Source organism: Genypterus blacodes, unplaced genomic scaffold (genome assembly GCF_046128005.1).
Source record: "Genypterus blacodes isolate CSIRO-AG114 ecotype Tasmania unplaced genomic scaffold, CSIRO-AGI_Gbla_v1 ptg000137l_1, whole genome shotgun sequence".
NCBI classification, from domain to species: Eukaryota; Metazoa; Chordata; class Actinopteri; order Ophidiiformes; family Ophidiidae; genus Genypterus; species Genypterus blacodes.
The window spans coordinates 787,422-809,810 of NW_027466939.1; the positions used below are offsets into that span (position 1 = coordinate 787,422).

Consider the following 22,389-nt stretch of genomic DNA (forward strand, 5'->3'; position numbering starts at 1 on the left):
ATAGTTAGCAGTACACATGATTAGACCGAGAGGAAGGAAAGCTGAGCATGAAACTAAAATACAAAGAACTCTCTAAGACTTAGCGAATGAGCTCTGTGACTGTTACCACACACACACTCACACACACACACACACGCTCACACACGCGTACGCAAGAGATACTAGTTTCGATCCTGCGTGTGAGTTGAGTGTGTACGTGTGAGCAGGAATCTTATCTGTTAGAGGTTGCATGTGTGTGTGAGTGTGTATGTGTAACATTCACGGGCCTCCAGAGCTTCACACTTGAGGCACAGCCCCATGCATGGATCTGACCTGCAGTCCCGGTGCCTCTACTCTTCTACAAAACGAGACTAAAATGCTCCTGGTTCCCTCTTTTCCCCTCCTGCAGGGCCGACATTTAAAGGAGAATACCACCAACGTTCGCCCCGACACCTTAGGTAACTTCAGCTTTCATTTGTTTAAGTCAATACTGTCGGCTCTGGCCAAGTTATCTCAACCGCACTGTGGGCAAATAGGTCAGTGTATCTCCAAACCAAATGAGTTCTACTGACAGAACGCTGTAAAAGCTTTATGTTCAGGTGAAACTCACAGTCTGCTATTCAATCAATCAAGAATATATTTTCGAGGTGAAATCACAAATGGGTCTTCAGGTATGTTACGAGTTTAAGCTTAACAGAACCGCTGTCTACACTCACTAATACTGGTTAATAATAAATAACCTTACATTGCGTGGCATTCTCCTTGATGATGTCACACTTCTTGTTCTGTTTTGGCTCACAGCCCGGGGAAGTCATCTCTGCCCTCACATGCATCTTCCTCCCTCCTCCTCCTCATCCAGTTACCTGTTTCTGTGCTGGGGCAGGCTGGACACAAACAGCAGCTGCTCTCTCCCCAAACACACACACACACACACACACGCACACACACTCAGCCGGAAGATGTGACAGGCAGCAATAAAAAAAAACAAAAACAAAACGATCTAAAGCCAAGCTTGCAGAAAAGGCCTTCCACCCTGATGGGCTCAGTGAACCTCCATTACACTCAAACTACTTCAGTGGAACGGCGAGGGAGGGAGGGAGGAGTCGGGGAACAAAATGTACAACGTAAAAACACACAAATGAAATAGCTACGAGCCCAAACAAAATAGCAACAGGAGCGGTAGCGACGGTGCGGATTCTCACTGAGGGACGAGTGCTGAGGGCAGCGGGGTGAGCGGCCAGGAAGCCAGGGAGCCAGGGAGCCAGGGAGCCAGGGAGCCAGGGAGCCAGGGAGCCAGGGGGCCGTGCCGGTGGGTTTGGTGGTTGGTTCGCTGTAGTGGTCCTCAAGAAATGTGTGCCGACACTGTGGCCGTGGTTGCCATGACGGTGGCACATTAAGCACCCTTCCCCCCCTCCCCCTCCCCCCCTCGTTCCTTCCTACCCCACTCGCTGCCCCTGCACGTCTGCCCGCTTCTTCGCTCCCACTGCACTCTGAAAGTGCAACAACAACAGAAAGGCGGCGGTGTTTTAAATCTACAGTGGCAGGGTGCCGACAGCCCGGGCCGCCCCCTCTCACACTCCTCCGCCCCTCTGCGCCCCGATTCCCCCTCAGTATTTGTGTCCGTTGATTCATTTTCAGCTTTTAATTGTTAGGTACTCCGGGATGCTGCGGTCCTTTGCAGCAGATGGACACATAATCAGAAACCGGTGCGGTTCAGACTCCTGGCCAGAGTTTTGTTGGTTTTGATTCTCAGTCATTTATGTGTGTTTTTTTAATACCATAATATTTTCAAAGCCTCTTGTGTTAGTCCAGAGGCAGACACCGTCCAGTCCTCAGCCCGGGAGGCAAACTTTCCCTGCAAACAGCAGTCCCACTATGGTGAAGAAGATGGAGAGGACAAACAGCACGTAGGAGGAGCCCACCACCGTGTTGTTGGGCAGCTTGTACGGCTGCCCCCCCACCTCATTGATATAGAAGCCTATGGGGAAGATGAGCGCCGCCATGCAGAACAGGATCACTGCAAGAGAGAGACCGACAGACAGACAGACAGAGAGACAGACAGACAGACAGAGCATGTTAGAGCACTTCAGACTCCATTAAACAACTGATTACATGATCATTCATCAAGTCATCAATATTTGCATATGATGTAAACACAAAAATGAAAATTCCAAATAGTAATCCTTTAAATAAAAATTTGCAATAAGTAAAGTAAATAAGTAATAAATGAGTAAAATAATCAATAAGGACGAACAAAATGCGCATATTTTCACAATAATGGCTTTGTTTATTATTATTATCATATCTTATTTTTCTGGATTTATTGAAATTATCATATTTTTTATTTATTTTATTTGCCATTAAAACCAAAATTTTATTTATTGTTTCTTTGATTTACTAGTGAACACACGAACACGAACACACACACACACACACACACACACACACACACACACACACACACACACACACACACACACACACACACACACACACACACACACACAGAACTCAGGTACACAAAGCGGTTAAATGACACATTATGACGCCGGTCCACTAAGTGCATCTTTGCCAGGCGGCTGTATTTCTCATTGTGAGTGCTGACAGGGAAAAGAGAAGAAAAAAAAACATGTATAAAAATAGACATTTTCATTTGTGTGGTTTTAAAATGTTACACTGCTCAAGGTAAGACCTGTGTGCGACATGTTGTGTTGACTCCTACAGGCCCAAACAGGCCAGTCTGCTAACAAGCATAAGCGAGTGTATGTGTGCGTATGTGCATGTGCGTGCGCGTGTGTGTGCGTGTGTGTGTGTGGTCGACAGCAGGACGCAGTGAGAGGGAAGCTAATTGAAGCCAGAAACACCTGACTCAGCACTGCCAGCACCACTGAAGCTAATTGAGTCTTCATGGTCCAGCACTCTTCATGATTACACTGATGGGGGACAGATATATATATATATATATATATATATATATATATATATATATATATATATATTGTACATTGTATATTGCTATTCTAAAGACGTATACACTCAGTATCAATGACAGCAGCAACGGATCAACCGGCTCCCTTTTCATTTCTATATTTCAACTGCATCAACCCATCACGACCTCGCTCCATTTTCTACTCTGCGTTTCTATTTTTACTCTCTTCTGATTGGTCATGTTTGCGTGCAGGAGCATCGATCTGCTGCTGCAACGACATCATCACCTTCTAGGATCAATACAGTTATTACAATATCAACATTTTGGCTTGTTTGGGGGTGTGTGTGTGTGTGTGTGTGTGTGTGTGTGTGTGTGTGTGTGTGTGTGTGTGTGTGTGTGTGTGTGTGTGTGTGTGTGTGTGTGTGTGTGTGTGTGTGTGTGTGTGCAGAGGGAGACAGAGGTAAGACTGTGCAGTTCATACAAAGCTGAGCATTGAGGTGTGCAGTGGCCTTGGGGCTGGAACAAACAGCCCGCCGTCTCCATCTCATCTTTCCAACACGACCCAGTTCACGGTGTTTGTCCTCTCTGTCCATTTCTGGCTTTTTGTTGACACCGATTGGCTCTTGCCCTTCACAAACATTTACAACTATTCTCTCTCCCCAACTCTCCTTTACCTCATAGGCTCTCACCAATCTCCTCACTGACAGCTCCTCGTTGTCAGGGGTGACAGATGTGTTTTTATGTGTCATCCACCTTGTTTGCATCATTCCCTTTACAGTCACGTGGCTAACAGTGTTGTCAATTACAAGTAAATCAGTTCTGTGAGGAGAAAACAAGGAAAACAAGTTCTTGATCTACAATGGAAGCCAGAGAAGAAGAAGAAGACCTGGACTGAGGTGTAAGTGTAATTCAATGGGCTTCATCCATCACCTCTCCCTCTCCCTCTCTCTCTCTCTCTCTCTCACACAGCGTAACTAGCAGTGTCCCTCTCATGCATAAAGGTTTTCAGCTTCATTTAAAATAACGTTCTTTCCAGTGCGCTAACGGAAACAAGTGTACTAATAATACACTACGCATTTAACAACGCTAACAAAAGCATAGCAGGGGGACAAGGTTGACAATTGCTCCCTGTTGCCATGGTAACTTCTTACTTTCCCTTCAAGTGCGACTGTTAAACGACGACTCCATGGTTTCCAACGTAGCTCAGATCTGTGCTCACTGGATGGTGTGTTTGGAATTCAGTAATGAGAGCCTCATCTGGTATCTGTGAGTGATTAGAAAGACCTACAGGGCAGGATGGTGTGTATGGGTCGGGCCTGTGGAGGAGAACTCCAGACTGGCACTGGGGGGGAGGGGGGGCTTGTTTAAATGCCATACGCTTCATTAATAGAACAAAGCAGTCACAGTGTCATGTAGAACACACCCCCTCCTTCAAAACAATGACACTGCTTTGTGACTTCATCGGGTAATGACACTGCTCCAGCTGTACAAGTGTGTTAGAGTCTGACAATTACCTTAACTGACCCACCAATCAAACGCTCAGAGGTACCAAAACAAGGCCAGGCACAGTGCGGACGCCCACTTACTTACTGAACGGTGGCGCGGCGTCTATATAGAAATGATGATGAGGCCCCATGTTTGAGGTAAAGAGGGAGAGAGACGCTGTGGCACACTGAGAGACACACACACACACTCACTGAGAGACACACACACTCACTGAGAGACGCACACACACACAGAGTTATGAGTGAATTTGCTGCAGGCTGAAACGGTCACTTACTGCCAGTGAAGGCGATCCAGCGAGCGTATTTGGTGGCTTCGCGGCGCCAGTGCGACGCCACCAGCAATCCACAGGTGACGGTGAGGGAGATGATGCCCATAATGATGAAGAACAGTGTGGTGACCCACTCCGGGGGCAGCCGTGGTGGGATACAGGTCCGGTCTCGCCCGTGGATGGTCTGACATTGCCGGACTAGACCGACTGTGAGGGCACCTACGGATGAGAGATTCAAAACTGTTGAGTGGCCATAAATCATGTGGACACGCCCACAAAATACTGAAACCTAAGGCAACACATGGACTTAATGTTTGACGAGCAGTAAATGCTGCTCACATGCTCAAAACATTCAACGTAAAATAGCACAGAAGTACAGATTATACAAAGACAGAACGTGACGTCAACTCTTATTCAATACTAAAGAGCTTGTTGAGCCCATTCATAAGATTATGAATTATGAGTTCCACTTATGCCACCGTCACCTCCAACACCATCTGCTCCTCCATCTTTGGTATCTGTAATGGTGCACATACGCTACGCTAACACACGGCAGAGACTGATGTTCTCCACTGATGGAAATGGATGAAAGCCTCCGACTGAATCAGGAGCGGAGCCAGAGCTGCTTGCCAGAGCTGCAGTGTGGAGGCGCGGGCTCGGAAACAGAAACACGCTTTGGCTGCACGGACGCTCTGGAGGGACGCCGCTCTTTTAGTGCTCAATGTCCTCTCGGGGAAATTTCTACCTGAGTAAGCAGAACTCTATCACATCAGCCGGGCCTGAGCCGGCGGCAGAGCTCAGGCACTGAACGGAGTTGAATGAAAGTATTAGTTTAGATGGACTGGAGGAGATTGAATGAGTTGCATCTTTTCTGTCAGGCAGTATGACAAGTAGATGTCTGTCTGTCTGTCTGTCTGTCTGTCTGTCTTCAGTCTTTTTGCTATGACGATACACACGTTTGTACAAAGGATTGATGTAATAACGGTGAAAAGATGAATGGTTGCAACGCCTCCCTCAAAAAGAGGCAACTGAAGCCCACAGGCTCGCTCAATAACCTGAAGTTGACCTCGTATTCCTGCGTAACCTTGAATGCATTAGAGGACAGGAGGTGTGTGTGTGTGTGTGTGTGTGTGTGTGTTTGTGCTGGGAACAGGAGAACATTAGACTAAGTTTGATAGCTGCAGCTAAGCGTCGCGCTGTTTTATGACAGTTTCCCCTGGATCCTCCGGCCTCCTGCTGCTTCACTGGCTCTCTGTGGAATTCCTGCCCTACAACAGGACGGCACGCCATGGCACACACTCGGGTCAAAACAAAGGTAAACAACTGAACCTGCGCTCACACATCTTATGCTAGTTTCAGACACGTACAATAATGTCTGATAGTCAACACACACACACACACACACACACACACACACACACACACACACACACACACACACACACACACACACACACACACACACACACACACACACACACACACACACACACACACACACACACACACACACACACACACACACACACACACACACACACACACACACACACACTTTGGTATACAGATATTAACAACTGTGGTTCCTCTGTCTCTCACAAAGAAGTTTTCTCTTTGTGAGAGACAGAGGAACAAACAAACTAGGAACTACAAGTTGTCTATTTTGAGGCCCGGCTCATTGTGACGTCCACCTCATGGCCTCCAGTCGGCTCTGGACTCGCCACGGTCAACATACTCCTCTCACTGTGTCTCGGACCAAATGAGAGGAAATGAGGTCGGTGTCTGCTCGTCTTCAGCATGCCGATGCCGTCATTAGTGAAGCATAGGGGCTGCTGCTGTTTTAAGCTCAGGAGGGATGTGAGTCAAACAGGCCTCTGAACTGTGGTGGGTGGCAAGGAGGAAAGGAAAAGCAGCCAACTCGCTGCTTCACGAGGCTCTTACAGCTTCTTACAGCAAAGTGTAGGGGCACAGGAGCGCAGCTGGGTACGACAAAATTCACAAAGGTTGGAAAACAAACCTATGCAGGTGCCGGTACAAACACCACAAAGGAAAATGTCCTTTACTCCGGGAACTGCAACCAGGTAGCAAATTGGCGAGAAGGACTCAGATAGGAAATGAATATCCTTTGCTATGACACTAGAAATTGAGCCGTCACCTGTGAGATACAGAAGGTCTGAGTCGAGGCACGGATCTGGGGATGGGCACCAGAACGTTTCAACACCTTTCAAGTTCAGAAGCGCACAGTGACTTCCATTTACTCTTAAATGGAAGAAATGTGCAACCACTGAGACTTCCGAGAACTGGTTTCCCCGTCTAACTGTGCAAACAGGGGAGCAGGGCTTTACACCCCTTTTACATTGGCAGCGCCGGGGCAGTGCAGAGGTGCTCACTGTTCTGTTCCAGTGCCCGAGTTAACAGGTCACAGCATTCACAGGGCAAAATGGGGCACTGCGTCTAAAAAAGTAGTTCCACTTACATACGGAACATGACAGAAAATGATTAGTATCCTATATTAATGCTTTCTTGAATCAATGACAAATAGATACAGACTGAATGAGCATTTTCAAGAGATATATTATGAATACAACTCTGGAAGCAATGGGATGCACAAGGAGCTCAGGCAAGTGAGGCGGCTGTTAGTGTGGTGGTTAGGAACCCAATGGAACAGATAGAAGGGTACTACACTTGATCATAGCCTGCTTAAGAGTGTTCCTCACATCAGGCTGTTATCTCCTTCAACAACAAAGTCCCTAAGCCAAGAGCCAAGATAATGCAGGGGTGAATTCAGAAGCAGTCCATCCGTCACAGGAGAGACCGAGACACAGCAGTAGAGGGACACACACTCATTGTCCAGGCTTGAACAGATATACTGTTGTTGGGTGCAGCTACACTTAGGAGGGTGCTGAGGGTACCAGGATCACCACCACCACTTTACTGGGTCTCCTCAAAACTACAATGAAGACCTGTAGCTGATTGGTTGATCAGTATCAATACAGTTGCTTAGAATCAAGTCCATAGGACAACAAACATGGAGAGCTGTTACTACCACCGGCCTTGGATACGCTACCCTTGGATACACTCCCTAAAAAGGGCAGCATCTGAACACAACTTCAAAGATTGAAAATGTATGTAAGCCAACATGCATACAAAAGAATATTTAGAGGCTAAATTATTCGTGCTGGTTGTAAATGACATCCACTGTGGCGACAAGTATCTGTAGGAGGGTGGTCGTCGGCGGAGCTGCTGAGAATCACAGTTTCTCTCCAACACTGCAGCGACAAAGGCTTTGTGTTGAATCCTAGCACAGGATATCAACCAGCTGTGGCTCCAGGATCTCACACAAAAGTGACAATGTCAAGCCTCCACGCTGTAGTTTGTGTTCACCGACAGTACTGCCGCTACTACAACCTGACTCCAGGCTCCGGTCTCTAAGAATAGGAGTTTTTGTGTGTCACAGCACGGCGTGAATGTTTATCCTATTTCTGATATCGGTGTGGCTGCTTGCACAAAATACAGACGTCCAACTACAAGTACAGGAAAGTGACCGCAGGACAGACGACTGATGACAATACTTTGTGGGGAGTCTTGCATCAGCTGCTCTTCCTTCAAAAACAAAACAAGCTCAAATCCTGTGTACCCCAAGCATCAGTCAAAAATTAACTGTAAAATGATTGAACTTAAATGACTCACATTCAAACTATCTGATCATACTATCCATCATGCAGTTCACCTCAAATCTAAGTCCTTTACATTGTACTTTCAATTGTACCACCAGTGGGAAACACAGGCTAAAGCATTGATCAAAAATGTTTAGTATTGTAAAACCAAAAACAGCAATAATAAGGAAATAAGAGTGAGAGCGGTCTGTCGCCTACATGACTCATAAAAGCATCGAAGAAGAGACCCGTCAAAATCAAATAGAGCAGTGGGATCTGGGAGGGGAAGTGAGAACAGAGAGAGTGCGGTGGAGGTTAAGTACACCCACGCCTAAACAACACTCACACTCCTAACAGCACAGGTGTGGAAATACTGAAATATATATTCAACTGTCTGCAAATGGAGATGCAGAACAGTGGACCTCAGTGGGATGGGATGCAGTCGTTGTTATGGTTGTAAAACACTACTTGCAGTTTGTAAAAAAAAAAAAAAATCAAATAAAGTCAAAATGGAACACATAGCATCCCCGATTGCATCAGATTACACGTGTGATGACGTGTGTCTGTATGTCTGTATGTGCATTGGTAGATGAAGAAGCCTCCCTGACCCAATTACTGTCACTGTCACCCTTGTGAGGGAACAAAGAGCGGCTGCTGCTGCTTATTAGTAGCCTGGATGTGTTTTCAGCGCAGACACACATACATTCATATTTACTCATCTGCTTTGGAGATGTGAATACAACACGAGTAAAGAGATCTAGTCAGGAGAGAACAAGAGCTCAGAGCCATGAACCTGAGTTCCAGTCGTACAGGACGTAGGTGCCATGAGGTCGAGCATGGCGGCAGGTGGATAAATAAATAAAACAGAGGCGCCTACTTACACCTAGGATTGGCAATTTCCCTGATTAGTGGGAGTATCACTTCAAATGACATCGACACAAAACCAACAGTGTTAATATAAAGAAAATACTTAACATTATAAGTGGACTTGTGTGCAAGAAGGGGCAGTGCAGATCCAAATATGAACTATACAACTATTTATCAAAACAAAACAATGACAGACAAAAGACACAGGTGAAACTCTCTGAACAATGGCTCACATCTTTGTTTTGCTGATCAGGTAATGGGTGAGGTAGGGACTCTGATGAGAGAGGTCAGAGATACTGCCAAAACACACACACACACGCACACACACAAACAAAACCAAATTTGCAATTATAGTCACGGTGTGTTCAATTTACCTGCTGATTCTCCAGTGTTGATCCAGTCAGGGTTTGCAATGCTGGCTATTGCAAAGATATCTGCTGCCAGAAACAGACACCCTGAAATGATCGTTAGTTTATCCATGTCGCCAGCTGATGACTATGGTGTCTTCGATGGCAACGGTGTGGGAAGTGACGGTGGAAGTCCAAATGTGAGCCCAAATGTGAAGCCACACGGGGTGTTATCAGTCAAACCTCGCCCCCCTTCAGAATGAGCCTTCTGTTGTGGTTCTGCTGTCCATTTTGCAGCAATGTTAGCTCTTTTACGTCAGGCAAGCGCAGGAGCCTTCAGCTACAAAAGGCTCGCAGACGACGTACAAAAGCATCACATCTCAAATGGTCGTTGTCCTCCGGTAAAACAAAAGCTCTCTCGGCGCCACGGCCCTGGACTTCAGCCGCTCGTGTTGTCTTTCGGATCCGTTCAGCCGCTGCAGCACCATCGGGTACAGCTGACGCTAGCAGATAAGCTAGCTAGCCTATTTCCCAGATTCGGGCTCGGTGCGCCGAGCTGCGGCCCAGAGGCTGCTCGACGGAGACGGAGACGGGGTCGGCGCTAGCATGTCACAAGTGCAACACAGACGGAGGAGCCGAAGGGCCCGAAGAAAGCTCTCTCCACTTCACGGTATCCCTGCTCTCACGGAACAACTTACGTTACCCGTCAGGAAAACGAGAAGCCATCCTTCCTCTCCTTGCTTATTCATGCCCCCTTCTCCTTCCCCGCTGGAATAGCATCTGGTCCTTTAAGTCCGTTAGCCATCCAGCTTCTCCTCCTTCGGCTCGGGACCCGGAGCGCTTTTGTTTGCGCTGCGTACCTCAGCGGCGCGTCGCGCGTCTCATTGTGCTCCGTGGAAACTGTACCGTTATTGTTACGCTTTCCCACCCGTGTCGTGTGCCCGCTGTTAGCTCAGCCTCTTTCTGCCAAATGACATCAGGCGAGAACCCCCACGCAACTGGACGAACACACACACACATACACACAAACAGCGCAGTGTGTTCACGTTCGGAAGAGGAGGGGCGGTGGAGGTGGGGAGGGGCGGGGTTTGCTCATCTCGCGATATTATGCAAAGAAGGAGAGCGAGTTGTCCTGAGTCGCCCTGAGCGGTCGTTATAATTAATTGTGGAAGATGAGAATGGAGCTGATTAGTGGTTATCATGGGAGAAATGAAAACATAATTAGCTCACACTAATATACAGTCACGTTAAAGCCCCGAGCTTTCGCTATATCCATTTTTTTGTGGACTTTACATTTGTTATTGGAGTGTAGGTGTGTATATATGTATATATATTTCCCCATAGCTTTTTAAATCTTCACCACACTAACGATGGCGCTAGTTTGTTTTCCCATTACTTAACTATTGGGAGGCGGTGGTGGTTGTTTGCTGTTATTACAACGCAAGGCTTGACGTTTTATTAGACACGTGCTAGATTGGCGCGATTGCCCTGGTCAGCACTTTCAGTTTCTTTTATACGAAGACATTGTACACTCAGCAGAACTTTAAGCAAGTAGGGCAACGAAAATCAGCTGATCGGTTCACGTGGCAGAAGTGTTTCAATCAGCCTGAAATAGAAAAAAAGCCTCGTCTCAGTTACCAGAGTGATGCCAATAAAGAACTTGATCCCAGTTCTACTGTTACAGCAGGATGCAGGTAGTAATCCCGTTTGCAGACGCTGGCGCTTATTCAGGGCATGGAAAACAGAAATGCACAAGCCCTTATTTTGGGAGCTTAACGCGACACAAAAGTCAACTTTCAAGCAGTGATGCTTCAAATCTTTGCGTTTGACTCCCTCTACTGGAGAATGAAGGAACCGCTATATCTGCAAAAAGCAAGGCTGCTGCTATTACTGTATTTCTGGATTCATTCCTGGTTCCAAATCTACAAGACAAACAACTGTCATTAATGTAGATAGACAGGTTTAGGATAGGTTTATTCATTTACATCAGATGTACAGTTAAATGGACACAACAAAACAAAAATGCATCATTGTTCTCCTGCTCACTGTTGGTTGTTTACTTTGAATGCCTGACATACTTTAAATGATCCATGACATCAAACAGATTGTTGCAAGAGACTGTGGATTTAAGGTCCTCTTTTCTTTATAAGCAGCCGGGGCAAATCGTGTCCAAGATAAAATTCTCTGTGTTTTCTGTTGTATTTTCATACTTCGTCCACAAAAGGTGTATTAATAAGATGTCCACTGGCTGCCATGCATTTCTTGCCATTCACAAACTTTTTGGCAGCCTGTAAAAAAAAAAGAGCATATATGTACCACACACACAAAAACAAATCAAAACATTTCAAAATAAATGTAATTAAACATGAATTCGATGTGACATAAATGAATACATAAACCTCTCTACAACCTCTCTACCTTCTCTACAATATTCATTACTCAGGTGTATACTTCATAACAATATTATATCATAAGGTCTTTTTGCGACATATCTCCAAGCTCACCTGGACAACATCAGCCTGGGTGACATCATCGACACCCTGGAGGACAGTCTGAGGGTCCTGGTATGCTGCGGTGGTCAGAGCCTGAGCACCGATCTCCTCCATCAGGCTCTCAGAACTCTCCATGGACATCAGGTACTCTGCTTTCGCCTGGTTCCTGCAATAAGTAGTCAAACATCATCACAAACACATTTTTCAAAGCGGCAGAAACGGAATTAGCGACTTAACTCAGTAGACTCACTTTGCTCTGGTGATGTCAGCCTCAGATACATTTCCCTCAGCCACATTTCTAACTTGAGCGACGGCAGCATTGATCACCTACCCAGACAAGGACAGCAGAAAGGAGAACAGTGAAAAGCAAATTGTGATGCAGTGCACATGGCTGATGAAATTTCATTTGTCTTTGAAAGAGTGAACCTGGCACTCACCTCTGCTGCAGCGTCAGCTTGGGCGACGGTGTAGACGCCAAACAGGCCGGAGTCAGAATAAGAGGCATTGAAGGCTGTGGCCTGAAAGAGAACCAGAGGTCATCTGATATTCAGATACACTTACAAAAGATAAACCTATCTGCATCTAATAAATAATGCAACGCAATAATTCAGAATGTAGAAAAGATGCCAAAGTACTGTTTGTATTTCTGTGTCCTTTTCCAATGTCAAATCATTGGGGGACACAGTAACTCACATCAAAGGGCTGTGTGGTAGCTTTGGCAATTCCCTGGCTCAGTTTGCTGGTGATGTTTGAGCCCCTCTTGACATGTGGCCCAGCTCCCAGGATCCTTTGCAGCACACTGAAGGCATTGGCCTCTGCAGACCCCGTCAAAGCACCTTCACTGGCAATCAGTGCGTGGACCAAACCGTCGTTGTTCGGCATCCGAAGCTCACCTACACATACAGGGACAATGATATCAGCCTAATTTGCCATCTGTGACAAAACTCCCTCAGTGCTCTCCTCAAGATGGGTCCTCATCCCATGTGACCATACCAAGTCCATAGGTTGAGCTGCTGCCGGGTTTGTGTCATTCTATGCCTGTAATGTTGCTATTTAACACAACTCTCACCTCCACGGTACACAGCCTTAGCTACAGGTGCTCCAGCAGCACCGTGGACATTCAGAGCCTCGCCAAGCTGCTTCAGGACAGAGTGCTTTACACCTGGACACACGGATGGGAGAATACCAGCATTAACATTAAACTGTAGAGGACGTAGAGCACAGCACACACCGTCTCATTAAGGCAGCGTAAGACATTTGAGAGGAGATGAAAGCACTCACGCAGCTAGAGTGATAAGGCCGTAGAGTGCCAACTAAGCATAAGCATAATAGAAGGTTGGTGGAGAGTGGAGATGGACAGAAATATTCTTAAGAAAAGTAGTACGAGGTGTTAAAAGTCGAACGAAAGTAGAGAAGAAACGGCTTTGAGCAATAGAAGGAGCGAAAACTCACCTAGTCCTACAAGAGCCATTCTGCCAGGGGTGAAATTCTCTTGAACAAATGATTGCAGCTATAGGGGTGGACAATGAGGAGAGGTGTGTCATATTTAAAGAAAGGAAGAAAGGAAGAATGGTGCTGCCAGGTTGTATAATGCATATTCACATGTACATTTTGCTCATTTGAAATACATTTATACCATTTCCCAGAGCAGACCGTACTAATATAGACAATTCCCCTTGCATAGACGTGACAGTTTCTCATGTAAGGAAACGGAGCAGACAGGTCAGTACCTGTGTAGGGGAAACGCGACCGACCATGTAGTCGGGGCAATACAGAGAGTTGGACAAGGCGTTCTTATATGCTGCTTCATGTAGCTTCTCGATTACACCTGCCAGGGACAAAACACACAACAAGACATAAGTAGTGTTATTGATATGAACAAATAAAACCGTGGGCAGCTATTCCCATCTGACACAGACACACACGCCAGTCAGCTGTATGCCACCTGACCGTCACAAACAGGTGGTGAAGAGTTGGACATCAAGCAAACCCTGGATACTTCTCATGGTCGTTGGAAGACTAAACGGTGAGTGAGTGGATATTGAGTATTGTGAGGTGAAGCCAAAGAGTGGGATGTCCCATTTCTACTGGGGATGTAAATAAGTGACTGTCTGCTTGAGGAACTCTTAAACCAGAGAGTGTATCAAAGCCACAATTGTTCAATGGAGCGTTTAAATATGTGACTATGTAAATGTGTCTCCGGGTGGATCGTGGTCCTCACCTATCTGAGGACACTCCTGAGCCAGAGCTTTGTCCACCTTCACCCGGGAGCTCAGGTCTGCTACCTCCCATGGCCGGAACTCCTGAGCTGTGGTGACGTTGACCAGGAAGTCCAATACGTCATCTCTGAAAGAACACACACACACACACACACACACAGGAGGAGGTCAACACATCTGATCACTCACATTGTAAGCATGCCTGTATTGTTTTGTGTGTCGCTTGCTTATCACTCCTCCGTATTCACCCGTGTTCTCTTAGACTAGTCGTGTTGGTTTCTACATACGACATAGACGTAACCAACATACAAACAACCTACATGTGGTCTCTTGTGCATTCCACATTGTAGACCATCGTCTCCCTTGTTGATGTCACACTGCAGGGGAAAAGAGATGACAACACAGCTACGTCAATACAGTGTGCAGTACCAATATGACACAAGTATTCCAACACTTATTTATAGGATGAGGTGGGGAGGGCGAGAAGTACCCCGACTGACCTCAAGCTGCCGCCCACTGTTTCCATACCTCGACAGATCTTGAAGGCAGATGCCCTTTTGGTAGTCTGCAAAATCAATAAGAGTTCAACAAGATCTGTGTGAGGGTAGTGTGGAGTTTGTAACAGAACGTTGCCATGAAAACCATCTAGGGAGGCGAGTAAAGTCGCTATCAATCTACGGTAAATTACCAAGTTTGCTGCCAGTCGTAGCACATGAGAGACGCCCTGGTTCTCCAGCGTCTCATAGCGACTCCCGGCTTTCACAAACAGACCCACACTGGACAGGGGGGAGTAGTTCTCCAGTGACGCCACCACCAGACCGTTTGGAAGCTTGGACACCTGACACAGCCAAACCACAAATGGAAACGTCATCATCCAAACAGGAGCTCAAAAGAATGATAATGTCCAGTCTTTTACTCAATCAATTGAAGGGTTTTTATCAAACACAAGCACCTACCTGGACATTCTGGGGAGAGAGAGCAGCAGCTGGGGCGGCTTTGCGGCCCACATAGGGCTCAGTCAGAGCTTCATTCCTCCTGGCGGCGACATAGCACCGTTTCTGCAACAAATAGCAACTTCAACATAAGTACCAAACTACTTCCACTACAGATGACTTGATGTAGATAGATAACAAACATCGCAGTTTGATAAAACCAATAACCGCTTGAGCCTGGCATTACCGTCAATATTTCCAAACAGCAGCTCACACCTAACACTGTTCTACGCAACATATACGTGTCAAAAACAAGCACCAAGTCACCACTGTGCTTATGCATCAACAAGTTCACAGAAGATCTAAATTGTGCGCAAATCTTAAAAGATATCCGGTTTATGATACAAATCCGAAACCTGAGGTCTTCCACAATGTCCCTAAGTGTATATCTTCTAAATATACTAAATGGCTCACATTAGACTAAATCTATAATAAATAAGCCAAATCTTAAATGAATTGATTGTTGTCATACCGCTCATAAAGGAGATCTAATCAGGCAGCGCATGACCTGAGATGACCCGTGTGTGTGTGTGTGTGTACATGTAGCACCCACAGGCCACATGCAGTGATGCGGCAACGAGACTCTGGGTTCTTGTGGCGGTCCATTACAATCCAACCTGGCTGTCATCACATGAATGTTGTTCGGCTCCTCTACCAACATGTGAAGGATCGAAGCCCGCTGGAGACAGACGGGCTCGAAGATGACCTTCAGGCTGCACAAGATCTGTCTGAGCTCAACACAACGACAACCAAGAGGACATACAAGCAGCGCCTGTTTTTACATGTCTTACTCTGCATGTTAATAATTCAGAGAACCGCTGATACTTGGTTGTAAACCTTAACAGCTTCAGCTTCATGTCACATAGAAACATTTGTTGACTACCGGGCACGCTAACCAACAGCTCTGAGACTAGCCACCGGGCTAACTGTCGTAATATGGTGTGAACTTCCGAACAAATCGCGAAATACGACGAACAAAGCCGAACGAAAAACTAACTCCAATCTCACACAAGTGTTGGTCAAACACAGAACAAACGTCACTCACAGAGAGATTATTAAGAGGGCGAATTCCTCTCATGACTCCCGGATCTCTCCTTCAGCCGGCGTTAAACAGATATGGCGGCGGACTGACGTCCTAGTACCCACAATCCTCTGCGCCGTGCAGCTAAACAAAGATCATTTAGGATTTCAAGATAGACCTCATCAGCTCACGTGTTTCGCCTCGACTTCAATGTTTGTTTATATCTTTCTTTCCAACCTTTGTTCGGCTGTTCCGCTTTATTATTTATTTTCTGTGGCTTTTTCAACAACGTTGAAGCGGTTTAATTGTGAAGTTAATCGTGACATCATGAACAATTATGTGTGTGGTAGATTCAGAACTGAGACAATGACAGTGTCCTAAAGTAAAATGTTACCACCAAGCATGTCTCAGAAAAAAAGGTCAAACAACAGCAATGCCATCTTAATGAAACTTTATTTGATACAATTTGCTTCACAAAATTCATTTTCTCTGCTAGCATTATGTCACTGTAGACTTCTGGCTACATGTCAACATATAACATGAAGTAAGCAGCCTCTGAAGATAACAGAAATTAACCGATGATTCTACAGTTGTAGAATCGTGTTGTTATCCTTCAATACAATTACAAAATAGTGAACATACAACAAACGGACCACCTTTCACAGTAGAGAACATATTTATTAGAACCCATCTCCACCAAATGGCATGAAGGACACAACATTACAAAAATATACTCAACCTATATCAAGTACTTAAGACAATCATTCTATCAATCCATTACAAAAACTGCTTACCTGTACTAATTTCTTTCACAAGCAACCTTTAAAAATAGTCACAATTAGGATCTTTGGCCCATAGAGCATCTTTTGAGCAAAATATATCACTAAACAGCTAGTCAAACGCCAAATAAATACAAACAATACAAAAATACTATGTTGGCTGTGAAAATACACACACACACACACACTTGAGATGCTTCAACGTGTTCACATGACAAACAGAGTTTAGACTGCTAGACTCCCAGTTACTATGGATTCATGTGGACTGACAGCTCAATCTTGTCCTCACACCAAGGGGAGGGAACTCAAGTGCGAGTGAGCCTCACTCCACCAGCTGTCACCAACTAAACACGACTCCTTCTCCTTGTCCCTATAAACAGCTCATAATGGTATGGCGCCAAATCCAGGCACTTGTACTCACTGAGCTTCTCTTGGTTGCTCGTCCTCACAGCTCTGACTTTAGGAGCGCACGGTTCCAGAGGACGTGCAAAGAACCACGACAGGATTCCTGCCTTACTCTAACTTCAGATGTCATTTCTTGCATCAGGAGAGCTGCTCTCGTGGATGTCCTTCCTCAGCCGCAGAGAGACACAGCTGAGCCAGCTGCGACTGGTGGGCATCTCCCCCACAATCTCCCATGAGTCAGTCTCATCACAGTACCTCTCAATGGTGTCATGATATCTGTGAAATTGGTGATCAGTATTAACCAGCTGGAAATTCAATGCATCACTTTGCCTTGGTCGTTCTCCACAACATTCACAACACCTCACCTGTCCCAGCCCTCTTCTCCTCCCAGTACGTAGATCTTCCCATCTACTACTGTGGCACCGGGTCGGTATCGTCGTTCTTTCATCGGGGCGCACATGGTCCACTGGTTGGTTTTGGGATTGTAACACTCCACTTTATCAGTGTTCTCTGTCGAGGCGTGCCAACCCCCTAGAGGACAGTTGTCAAAGTTATAACGTTCTTTCATTCCAACAGAGCCGCAATGGGAATTGTTGGTTAGTGAGCATTATAAATCACCACAAGGTTGTAGAATACCTATAACGTAGATTTTTCCTTTGAGTGTACAGGCGGCCGAGCCAGAACGTGCAATCTGCATGGAGGCAGCCTCCGTCCATGTAGAGGTTATAGGGTTGTAAACCTGAGCCAGGTCTGTGCCATCACCGTCCTCCAGGTACGCACCACCTAGCATCACAGAGCACAAGGCATTGCCAGACAAATATACTTTAAACACCTTAAGTGTGTGCGTGTGCGTGTGAGACCTTCATTCCGTACCAGTTACATACAGCAGTCCATCCAGTGCTACCACGGCAGGGCTGGTGACAGCCATCTTGACAGACTGTGTGAACTGCCAGCAGTTGGTGTGAGGGTTGTAGCACTCGACTGAGTCCAAGCGAGACCGTCCCTCCCATCCTCCCACTGCGTACACAAAACCATCCAGCACCACCAGGCCTGACAAGGGGAGGGGGAAAAAAACAAATCAGGAAAGACAAAAGTACAAATGATTCAAAGCAAAGATGATCCACACATGTATGTTGTCCATTAAATGTCATACACACGGGGCCTTACCCAACTCAGAGCGAGCTACGTTCATGGGAGCCATCTCCATCCACGAGTCAAAGCAGGGGTCATAGCGCCACATCTCTCTGCTGGCTGAGCCGTCGGGAAATTCCCCTCCTGCCAAGTACAGAGTCGAATCTACAGAGAAGGAGGGAATTGGGACAAGTGCACAGGAAGAAATTGTCTTGGCTGTAGCTCACTTAAAAATGGTAGAGAATAGAGGAGGGGGAATGGCTTTAAAGTCGATCCCTGCATAGTCCCTCACCGGATTCGACCAGGCCGTGCTTGCTTACAGCGAAGGGCAGGCAGGCCAGATTCTTCCACTGGTTAGTGACGGGATCGAAGCCCTCCACGCTGCGCAGCACCACCTTGTCATCCTCCCCACCGACTGTCACAATCACTTCAGCTGTTCCTGGCGTCGTGGCAACACGAAGAGGTACAGAGAAAAGAGCGCTGAAGCATGTTGGCCTTTGGAAAGATGTTAATTTAAAAAAATAAATAATATAAAATAAAAAGGACCCCAAAGGATACATAAGTGGTAGATTTGTGGGTTTACCTGTGGATCTGCGTGGCCGCGCCCTGGAACAGTAGAGCTCTCCACGCCGATCCTTTAGCAGCAGGTAGTCCTTGGCCTCAGAGATGAGACTCTGGCAACTGGGATTCTCCTTCACTACATCCAGAGACTCAATCACATCATGGAGGTAGTAGGGGCTGATAAGAGGAAGGCGGATATGTTCTAGTACCTAAAGGAACATGTGGAAAGAGATGAATTGTGCATTTGTCACAAAAAAAATTGAACATACATCTCGAGGTGAATTTTCATTCATTGTTTTTATATGTTTTACATGGCATAACAAGTTAAATAGTCAAAATGAAAATCTAAAAATGAATCACAATAAGTCTTCAGGTGTCAGTACTAACATCTGATAGCCTCTTCTAAACTACCTGTGGTGGCCAGGGCACACTAGAAAATGGCAGTGGCAAACATACTTGTACAAACATCTCAGCCTAAGTAATACGTGTTCTATTAAATGGCACTTACTTGCACCAAATTACAACACTAGCAATACCTGCATGCATGAACACAAAGTTAAGATATTCAAGAAGGAGATCAGGTACGAGACCTTATCAAAGCTCTGTTTTCGGGAGGGGACTTTATTCAGCCATAACATGGCGGCCTCGAACACCAACTCCTCCTTTGGCACATTGAGATGGTCACTGGCAATGATCTCTGTCAATTTGTCCACGCAAAGAGACATAAACTCCTCCTGGGGGAAAGACATTAGAGACATGATGAAGTCCATAGCTTGTCAAATAAGACCCACTTACTCCTCGCACATTTCTGTCTGTGGTAGTTAAACACATGATGCTGTTGCTTGGTCTAGTGATAAGCACGGTAGATTAGCTGTGTTAAGCCCCTTACACACATGAAACTGTAAACACAGACAAGTAAGTGTAAAAAAGGCCTCGGCTGCAAACGTGCCAGTGTATAAGGATCACAGATGATAGACGTTTGACCATTTATGGTTCCATTGCGTTCCCACCTGCTGGTAAACACTGCTGAAGTGCTCTAGAATGTAGTCCATGCTGCGTTTCTCCAGCAATTTACAGGAATGGGCCTCAGCAAAGCAGTGAATCCCCACACAGTTCATTTCATCCATATGACGCTCCATGAAACGACAGCAGGCCTCTCGAACAGGCATAACATCCAACAGGTTGGCTGCTGCAAGCAGGGCCTTGACCAAATATGATAAAAGGTGTTATGCACAGATCCTGGTTAGGAAGGACGAGAACTGAGACACAAGGGAAACAATGATACTTCACCTGTACGTTAGCTTTGGAGATGAAGACCTCAGACGTGTAGGCGTAGCTCACAAGCATGCCTACCATCTGAGGTCCGACTCCATTGATAGCAACCCGCTCCTGTTTGGACTCCAGCAGGTCAGTGGTAAACATTGTCTGCAGACATTAAAAGATACAGGATTTGTGTCATCTGCCTTTTTACATTAAGTTCCAGTGAAACACAGCTTAATAGCAGACAGTAGAAGCATTATGACAACTTTCACTGCATACCATTTAGGTGGACATCAACACTGAACAAACATGTCATCATGCAAACATGTCATCGAAAATTTGTCTTGCGTGCCCCTCTTACATAGAACAACACATGCATTACAGAGGGGACAACACAGGGCAGCCATGATATGGCGCCCCTGGAGCAGTTAAGGGGTTCAGTGCCTTGCTCAAGGGCACCTCGGCAGTGCCCCAGCAAACTGGCTTCTTGGTCCATCAGGGACTCGGACTGAGCTACTGCCACCCAAATAAAGTCATTAGTGGTCGTTTGGTTTGATTGCAATGCGTTTTGTCAGTTGGGTTCCAATTCTTTCAATCGGAGGCCACATCAGATCCTGACCTAACCTGAGAGGGACAGGCGTTTACCTGGAAGTAGGCGCTGAAGGAGGCCAGCACGACGCGGTGGCAGGGAAACTCCTGCCCCCCGCAGCACAGCGTCACGTCACACAGCGCGTTGTTGAGCCGCAGGCTGTTGAGGCCCTGCAGGACTGCGTTGGGGTGCCTGGCTTCCACAAACAGCTGATCCTCGCTGCTCTGAGGAGTCAGAGGAAGGGACTCAGCCACGGCGGAGTCTTCCAGCAGCGAGTAGGTGAGGTCCACCGTGGGCGTTGTCGGTAAACTGGCGTCGACCGCGATGATTTCAGCCATGGCTCTGGAAGCTACGCCAGCCCGGGTGATGGACAGAGGCGGGCGGACACTCAGGTAGTTACGGTCCTCGCTCCATTCACATTTATCAAGTTACACCGAGCTTGTTTTTAAAGCGTCAGCCTGACAACTTGTAGCTAAAGCAGCTCTCGAACGAATGAAGTCATAAAGTGTTTTGCGAAGGGGTGTTAGAGGAGGCAGCGGGGAGGAGAGACTACCCGAGATTGTGTCAACTAATGCGGCTTAGGTTAGCAAAGATGCAACGTCCAGCTCGGCGGAGCGGGTCAGAGCTGCGAGTCAAACAAACATGTCGCTTTGATAAAACACGCAACCCCGGAGGTGAAAAGTCCTCTTTTCGCGTTAGTTGATTAGAGAAGCGTTGTACCTGATGGCCATAATCGGTGCAAGTGGTGCAAATCCACTCTCAACGAGAAGTCCAGATGGAAGCTGAACGCCGACAGAGGAGAAGCTCCTCCCCCTTTAAAGCTCCCCAGCTCAGATCAAGATCATTCCCCTCAGCTCGACAACAGAGTTTTAGGGTTAAAATTAATTACTCGCACCTGATATTCCAAGTATACAAGGTGCAAACAAATACACATTTTTTTTTTTTTTTTCACAATTATAATGGCAGGATAGACAGCCGCAGATTTAACACTTTCATTGTTGTAGCCATTTTCTATTTCTTTAACTACTACCACAAAGATTTGTTCTACGCCCTCAGACATCTTATCTCCCCAGACATTTACTTATATCCCTATTAGCTTGCATATCTCCTTTGTCACGATAATTCATCTCCTGTACTGATTAAAGCCATGATCACTACACAGGCGTTCCTTAAGATGGGGTCAATAAAAGGTCACCCTAAAAAAGTTTTCTGTTGTTCAACACCATGTCACAGATGCCTGAAGAAATTGTGCAATTGGCATGCAGACTGCAGGAATGTCCTGTAGAGCTGTTCATCCAACAGGCCTCTCGACCGCAGACCACATAACCACACCAGCCCAGGACCACATCCTACTTCTTCTTCTGGCAGATCGTCTGAGGTCAGCCTTC

The 22,389-nt window shown here is 46.3% G+C and overlaps 3 protein-coding genes across 3 annotated transcripts; all 3 read right to left on the minus strand.

The window, feature by feature from the left end:
• Positions 1–388: 388 nt before the first annotated feature.
• mosmoa (modulator of smoothened a) lies at positions 389–10,592 on the minus strand. Its single transcript, XM_076164599.1, has 3 exons — positions 9,580–10,592; positions 4,689–4,901; positions 389–1,996 (listed from the first exon to the last, which is right to left on the minus strand). The coding sequence occupies exons 1-3, from the start codon at positions 9,683–9,685 to the stop codon at positions 1,812–1,814; spliced, it is 504 nt and encodes a 167-aa protein (XP_076020714.1). The 5' UTR covers positions 9,686–10,592; the 3' UTR covers positions 389–1,811.
• Positions 10,593–11,509: 917 nt separating this feature from the next.
• On the minus strand, positions 11,510–16,411 carry uqcrc2a (ubiquinol-cytochrome c reductase core protein 2a). The gene is made up of 14 exons (XM_076164632.1): positions 16,301–16,411; positions 15,220–15,321; positions 14,952–15,101; positions 14,764–14,828; positions 14,584–14,640; positions 14,266–14,390; positions 13,775–13,872; positions 13,497–13,554; positions 13,114–13,206; positions 12,738–12,937; positions 12,482–12,562; positions 12,295–12,371; positions 12,057–12,210; positions 11,510–11,840 (listed from the first exon to the last, which is right to left on the minus strand). The coding sequence occupies exons 1-14, from the start codon at positions 16,331–16,333 to the stop codon at positions 11,757–11,759; spliced, it is 1,377 nt and encodes a 458-aa protein (XP_076020747.1). The 5' UTR covers positions 16,334–16,411; the 3' UTR covers positions 11,510–11,756.
• Positions 16,412–16,719: 308 nt separating this feature from the next.
• On the minus strand, positions 16,720–21,807 carry LOC143011673 (kelch-like protein 24). Its single transcript, XM_076164638.1, has 11 exons — positions 21,058–21,807; positions 20,443–20,577; positions 20,163–20,354; positions 19,743–19,886; positions 19,175–19,361; positions 18,884–19,030; positions 18,628–18,756; positions 18,334–18,510; positions 18,097–18,243; positions 17,826–17,991; positions 16,720–17,736 (listed from the first exon to the last, which is right to left on the minus strand). Exons 1-11 carry the CDS (start codon positions 21,337–21,339, stop codon positions 17,580–17,582), a joined length of 1,863 nt encoding a protein of 620 aa, XP_076020753.1. The 5' UTR covers positions 21,340–21,807; the 3' UTR covers positions 16,720–17,579.
• Between the last annotated feature and the right edge of the window lie 582 nt (positions 21,808–22,389).